At 31.3% G+C, this 8,035-nt stretch overlaps 1 protein-coding gene across 2 annotated transcripts; it reads left to right on the top strand.

Moving 5' to 3' along the window:
- Positions 1-715: 715 nt before the first annotated feature.
- Positions 716-7,660, top strand: LOC124355273 (GPI mannosyltransferase 2). 2 transcript variants are annotated; one of them, XM_046806328.1, is made up of 2 exons: positions 716-1,055; positions 5,498-7,660. In XM_046806328.1, exon 2 carries the CDS (start codon positions 5,521-5,523, stop codon positions 7,033-7,035), a length of 1,515 nt encoding a protein of 504 aa, XP_046662284.1. In that variant the 5' UTR covers positions 716-1,055; positions 5,498-5,520; the 3' UTR covers positions 7,036-7,660. The 2 variants fall into 2 exon arrangements, with proteins under 2 accessions (XP_046662284.1, XP_046662285.1); XM_046806329.1 differs by having other exon boundaries at positions 716-1,066.
- Positions 7,661-8,035: the final 375 nt, after the last annotated feature.

Here is an 8,035-nt window from a genome sequence, read left to right as displayed (position 1 = left end):
CAAAACACAAGATTGGCACAAATGTACCCAATTATCAATAGAAGATCATCTCTTAAACTTAAATGCGCTCTTTTAATCTACAAGGAATATTCAGACCCCTCTTAACTTATGCTTGTCCAGTTTGGGGTCCTTGCCTCCATAAATCAAAAAATGAACAAACTTCAAGTATTCCAAAAACAAGTTTTTTGAGAATAGCAACAAATTCTCCATGGTTTGTTAGAAACCGACAGATTCATAATGAATTAGAAATTCCGACCATCTGTGACTACATCCGAAAACTAAGTGCTACATTTCTAGAAACTCTGGACCCAATCAACAGGTGCTGTCCATTTTTAACATTGGCCAAAGAACTGTCAACAGAAGACTGAAAGCACGTCTTGTTCAAGACATTTTATTATAATTTGAAACTTACATTGTTTGTCAAGTACTAATTTTTATTGTTTATTTTCTGTTAACTGTATTATGTTATAGGGTGTCTCCATTGGAGCAAACCCACTAATGTTAATATTTCTATGTTCTTCTGTTCTCTATGATTCAAAACTTTGTGTATAATTATTTACTTGTAGTAATTGAACCAGAAAATAAAGCTTTTGAAAAAAAAAAAAAAAAAAATTTCTGAACTCTAAATGTTTCAGAATTACCACATGTACATTGTACACTCATTTATGCGGCTAAACATAATAAATTACGTACGTAACGGTCAACAGCTGTTTTTTAATCAATCCGAATGGATTGACCGATTGACAGAAATAAACAATAATGCATTTTAGGGAAATGGGCGGTAATCGACATATAATTTTATTAAATAGAGTATGTAAATATTGCTTTGGGTAAGTTGGTTGTTAGAATTCAAATATCCATAGAAAAAACATCAAATTAATGAGGTAAAAATAAAGTACAACGGTAAGGTACAGAGGCCGAAGCGCGGCACGCCGCACGGGTTTAATTTTGAGTGGCCTAAGCAGAAACGCTTGTTAAACTTGAAGTCAAATATGTGTGTACTATTTTTTACTGAATGAGGTTGCAGTCGACCGGTGTAATATTGAATAAAACACGTAAGTTTGAAGTAAGGAATGGTATATAATTTTAAATTATAACAAGTACATTATTACTAAACTTTATACATTATAATGCTTAATGTAGCTATTTTAGGTTAATTGTAACACACTCAAGAGCAGTTTGTTGTGTTGTGAGAAGTTATGTTTCTAAGGATACTTGAGCAATATTAAAACACTGTGTATTACAATTTTTATGTAGATTTACTTTCAGATGTCAAATCAAATCAAAGTGTTTATTTGTCAATTAACAATATAAAACATTGTATGACAATTGTCAGTATAAGTACAATAAAGAGCCAAAATAAGCATTAATTCCTAACGCCTTAACTTAAGTGGTTTTGAACATAAAGTACTCACTCAACATGGGAGTGATCATCTGGGATGTTCCTCAACACTAGAGTAGATCTGATAACCCACAAAGCCAGCCAAAATGGTCAGTCAGTCCATTTCCTTCACAATTTTCATGTCACTGTGCGATACATTGAAATGTCCTTGTTAAGTGGGAAACCAATATGTTAGACTGCTTGCTTTATTTTTTTTTGACGGGCAGAGTTAAATTAATTAATGTACACAGTAACAATATCATCAATAATTAAAAGGAACCATAACAAATCAATCAAACAATTGTAATAGGAAATAGGGAACACTCATAAATAATAACGAAATGATTACACAACATAGCAAACATTTTGAACAGGAAATAGGAAAGTTGCGAAACTATTTATATGTTTTCTCTCGAGGGGTAGAGTACAATAAACAGACCCAGTTTTTCATATTGATTAGTATAATCACCAATACTTAATATTCATATGAATACACGTTTATAAATAATATCACCATATCTATAGTCAAAATAATAATCATTTGAATTTTTAATGATATAATACACATAGTGACATGACAATCTCATAAATAATAAATCAGCCATAACGATCAAACAGTTAGAACTGGAAATAGGAAAAACTTATAAATAATAATGAAATCATAAGCATAACAAACATTTATAACATTAAAATACGAAATATGCACAATTATTTATATATTTTCTCGTGGGTACCAATAATTAACCGCTTTCGTGAAGTTGTTGAAGCATCTTCTCTAGTAAACCGTACTTCTCTTCTGTACAAATACTCACAGATTATCTGCATGGAGGTTGGCTGATATGCCACTTTTTAAACTTCGTTTTACGGTCCTGTACGAGCTATTGACTGTCTGTTATCTTCTACAAAAGAAAATATGTTTATGATATGAAAAAGTCTGGTACTTGCGTATTAACGCCACCGCAGCAAAAATTTAATGGTTACCAAGTGCAGAAAATCTAAACCTAAATTTTTGGAGAGAAAATATAAAATAAAACACTTTATTTAACATCAGAACACTTAGAAGTCTTAAAGCGAAGTATTCATTAGGATTTAGATGGTAAATGGACCAATAAAAATAGATTCAAAACTGTCTTTATTTTCTATCAACTGATACTGTCGCCATATGAACTCTGATAAATGAGATGTCTAATAAAATTACATCTCGTTCTGTTTTTGGCAAATCCTAAATACGCAATTTCGTAGCACTAAAAAAAGGGAGATAAAAATTAGTAAACAAGAAAACTTAAAGATAAAAAAGAAAACTTTGTGTGCTTATGGACACTAAGGTTGTTGTGTATAAATAATGAGTGTACTATAATCAAACAAGATTGCTCTATTGGCGTGTTGGCAGAATTTTTGCTGCAGTGGCGTTAATACTAAGATATAAACTACCCAATATACAAGATCAAAATGTTAAATTTTGGTTGCATAAAATTGTGGTATTTATGTATTATACCAGTCAGATATACTTTTGGTATGTTTTCGTTAAAAATAACAAAAACTTAAGTTACCTGACTGACGTATGTGCTCCAACCTGACCTACCTGAGGGTCAATCGTCCTACTGAGAACCAAATAACCTACTTTGAGAAGGTCAATCTGTACCCTACCTTTGGCTTTGAGAAGGGCAGGCCTTTTAAAACAGAAAACTAAGTGGTGCTTTTAAAGTATAACTATAAATGTAAACATAGCTTAAATTATTTGTTGGCCTAAAGTTGTACAATTAAGACAAGTATAGGCTATTAGGTATTTAGGGCTACAGTATAAGTAGCCACCACGATAATCAAAAAACTACCTAAACTACCGGTCAATAAAAACACCAAGACCTTGAACCGAATTATGTTACAGGTAGCCTATTTCAAATTATATTATAGTTCAGCTATGTTTTTATATCTAAAAAAATAATAATTTAACCATGAAAAACTATCTATTATTTTTGTTACATGTAATATAAAAATCAGTGTAATACTTACTACTTTCTATTTTGAAGAATAAACTTGCCTGACTGCTTGTTTTACAGATAACACATGTTCATCGCTATTATACTTGTAGCCATTACTCAAATATCACAATGATTTTATTTTGTTTCAATTAGATTTAATCAATATTAATGTATTTGATAATTAAGGTCTTTCTAATTGATAATTTGGTTCGTTGATTTAATTGTCGTGGTGGCTGCTTATTAGACTGCAGCCATGTTTAGCAACAATATAAAAATAATAATTGTATAAAATACTCTCATCTTTCACAATGTTTTGAATATTGAGATGCACATACTAAAATGCATATATGAAAATCAAAGAAGATGTTCATAAAAATCTGAAACGTTAGGTTTGTAGATTACAGTAATTTTTGCTCAGTCAAAATCTGCCATCGAGCCTGCTTGTGTCTACAGCACGTTTATCAGTTATTGTTATGGCAGGTTGTACTTGTTGAATTATTTTGGTTTTCTTTACTGGTGATTCCTAGTTGTCATATTTCTAATACTAGTCCAGATCACACATAACTTAAATTCTCATGAATCAGGAACCACAAGTGTGTAAGTGTTTATAAGTTACATTTTATTTATACTTTTGACCTTTATTTGACAAGAAACACTTTTAAATTTTAAATAAAAGTATTTCACCTGTTGCCTTTGTATTCTTTACTTGTGTGACATCATCTATTATATATTGTGTGTGTTTAAACTGAATTGGAGTTTATAGAAAACCTTTTAATTGTAGAAGAAAGTGCTAAAAACTGTGCTTTATGATATTCTCAACTGTAGTCAGTTTTAATATTTAAATCATTGAAGTGTGAGAATAAATGTATGTATAACGAAGTTAAAATCACTCATAGCCAAGTACGAAAGTATACTATTAAAGATACTATCACATAATTATAAATTTATGAGAACCGAAGTGCGTAACAAAACGGCTACAGTAACAAATTCCCGCAGTATAATGTTCATTGAATATAATACTATTATGTAAAAGTGTAATGCCATTATATCTAGGATACCTGGATTTTCTAACTATTAAACATGGGAAATTTATGTTGATGCTACTTTTGTTTTCTTTTAAATTTGTATTACTGCTAAGTTATAGAAAAGTTTTTAATGCCATGTTCTTCGTAAAAGGTTAATATAATGCAATAGTTTCTTTCAATCCATTTATCTCCACATGTTCATAAGCTACAGAGATGCAATTTTTTAAATTAATGTAAAATTCTATTTTGTAATATGCAGTTAATTCAAGTAAGCATTTTTTTTTTCGAGTGTAACATTTAAGTATTTTGCACCTGGGCGGCTTGTAGTTTCAGTGGAGATCAAGTTCGGTAACGTTGCTTATTGCTTGTTGGCTGCTTCAAGTCACATGCCAAATACCTCGCCTTTTCTTAGAGCCATATGACCTATGGAACCATATGGGGGCTCATCCAATGCCAACCTAAAAATGGCTTTGCTTCTCCAAAAGAGGGCAATAAGAACATCGGCTGGATTGGGAATATGTGATAGCTGCAGGAAAACTTTTCAAGATATGGAAATTTTGACAGTGGTTTCTTGCTACGTTCTGGCAGTGATTTCGTCTGCTCGTACAAATGGACTTCAAAGACTTGCTGCTATTCATCAACACAATACCAGATTTGCCAACAACCACAGTCCATTTCACTGCACAGCATTGTACGTGAAAAAAACCAGCATACGCTAGTGCTAAGTTTTACAACCTTCTCCCAGATGAGTTGAAGAGTCAAAACAACCATAATCTCCATTTGAAAACTGGCTCGCTCAACGACCATTCTACACAGTGGATGAGTTCCTGTCCTGCAGAAACTTTGACAGATATATTTTGTCACTTTGTTCTTGTAAAAATGTGATGTAATGTAAGTTTTTGTTGCTTTTCAAATCTTAGTGGTTTTTTAATAAAGTTATTCTCTCTCAAATACTTTCATTTTTTTTTCTCAAATACTCTCCCTCAACTGCATTTTCTCGTGGTTCCTACTGTAGGTTACTTACGCTTAAATATCTGCTTAAAATATGTGTCTAGTTTAGTAGGCCGAGTAATTATTTTTAAACAAATAAATTCAGTTTCTATTGTTTTCAGATACATGGTGATCCTAAATCAAGATGAAGAAGATGAGAATCGCCACAACTCGAGTAGAACTGGAGAGGAAAGTTCTTCATTTTGCAGTCAGTTCCCGTATTTTTCTGTTATTCCTTTCATTTATTTCCAACGTGATGTTACCTGATCACAATGCAGGTGTATTCATGTTTCCGCCACTTCCCGTGAACAGCAGCGTAGCAGACAAAGCTGTAGAGAGTTTCTTTGGTGGCCTTGCTCGTTGGGATGCACAGTACTTCTTACACATTTCCTGTTATGGATATAGTTACGAAAACACTTTAGCTTTCTTCCCCTTTTTTCCTTTGCTTACTAGAATATTAGCTTTTTTATTACATTATTCTGTGGGCTTTTTGCTGAACCCATCATCAGCATTGTTAATTTCAGCTGTCTCTCTAAATTTGTTCTTCTTTAGCTATGCCGCTGTTAAACTTTTCAAACTGTCATGTGTAGTTATTAAAGACGAAAAGCTAGCATACATTTCAGTGCTATTTTTCTGTATAAACCCAGCAAGTATATTTTTCTCAGCACCTTATTCGGAGAGCTGTTTTGCTTTCTTCACATTTTCAGCAATGTTGTTTTGTGTAGAAAACAATAATGATTTGTTGACATGTCTTGCTGCCGGACTGTCTGGATTAACAAGATCCAATGGAATTATAAATTTTGGATTTATTGCCCATAAAACTTTTAAGAACATTTTTACTTTTATAAATAAGACAAGAACCGTGTTGTCTGTTATAAGATGTGTGCTACTACAGTTATGTAAGCTTTGTATTTATACAATGATATTTTTGATACCATTCATATTGTTCCAAAGTTATGCATACTTTAAGTTTTGTATAGAGCAAGTGCCTTTGTCAAACATTTTAAAGAATTTTGGAGAAACTCAAGGCTTTGTCATGGCAGGCACACAGAGACCCCCTTGGTGCAACCATTCTGTTCCTTTATCGTATTCATACGTTCAGAATCATTACTGGAATGTAGGATTTTTAAAATACTACACACTGAAACAAATTCCAAACTTCCTACTTGCCTTACCTATTATATTTTTAATTGTCAGCAACAGTTATTATTTTCTTGTAGGAAATAAGAAGGTTATGATCTCACTAGGTTTTGGAAAACACGAATTTGTTAAGTTTAGAGGTAGATATATGAGACCAGAGTTTTTTGTGTTTGTTGTTCATGCTCTGGCTTTAACGATATTCTGCACGTTGTTTATTCATGTACAAGTTACCACCAGAATGATAGCATCGTCGTGCCCTGTATTGTATTGGTTTGTAGCTTTAAGGTACAAGACTGAACAGGTGATCTCAAGTCATTCCATTTCAAGCAGACTGAAGAATTTAAATAATTCTCAAAAGTACAGTATGATTGAGACTCAAAAACATATGGAAAGTTTCTGGAAAACTTTTATTTTTACAGAAAAACCAGCTGATTCTTGGTCTTATGCAGTTCAAATATATTTCTATTCCTATTTCATCATAGGTACAATGTTATTTAGTAACTTTTATCCTTGGACATAAATAAAAGTATTTTGCTACTTGCTTATAAATTAATCACTAATTTTTACTGCCCAAATGCATATATTTAACTATAGGAGTACTAAAATAAGATATTCACAATTAAAGGCAGAGTAAAACAATTTGTAGATTTCAATTTTTCAGATATTACCAAAACTACTGTTTCAGAAGGATAGTGATAAGGACAAGAAAACAATGACATTAATTTGTTTTAAACATTTATTATATACAATTTAACTAAAGCAAGTATTTATAAAATATACATCACATTATCGTTTATAAACAAAACAATTTTGTGAACAAGACGACTAGTTAACAACTAATAAAATTAAAGACAACAGAGTTAAGAATCAACAAACAAGTACAGACTCATTCAAAGGATAACATTTTAACAGTTAATCTTATTGCATGTCACCATTACAGTGATGTAACCATGAATATCATAGTCTCATGATAATAATTATTACTAAATGAACATTACAATATTATATTTATATTCTTTTGGTTTCTTGTTAGTTTAGAGATAACTATTATGTTCTGTTCATATTCTCAAATAATGTGTTTACAATGAATTAATAAAAATGTATAACGGACTACAATTGTGTTTCAATAAAAATCTGTGCAATAATGTGTCTTTTATTTTTTTCCTGGTTAAAAGTTAACTGTGGCTAAGATTCTGTGATATAACTGCACTAAACCTATCAGTCTTTTAAAATCATGTAGTAGGCTATACATTTTAGTTTAAGTATCGTGTCAACAAACACACCTTAAAATGTACTGTACATGTATTAGGAATGTTACATTAAAACAATGGAATAAGAACACGAGAACTAGAAAATTTAAGTTACTGCTTTTAAGAATTTGTAATTGATTATACTTAAATTAATAGCTGTTAAACAATCAAATCACATATTCCTAGTTAAAAAAAGAAACACATCCTCCCTTATCAAAGTGACAGGTACTTGACAAATAAATAAATTATAGAACTGTTTAGTTTTGAGTT

The sequence above is a fragment of the Homalodisca vitripennis genome, chromosome 2, assembly GCF_021130785.1.
Source record: "Homalodisca vitripennis isolate AUS2020 chromosome 2, UT_GWSS_2.1, whole genome shotgun sequence".
Classification (NCBI taxonomy): Eukaryota; Metazoa; Arthropoda; class Insecta; order Hemiptera; family Cicadellidae; genus Homalodisca; species Homalodisca vitripennis.
This window is presented reverse-complemented; position numbering and strand designations above follow the sequence as displayed.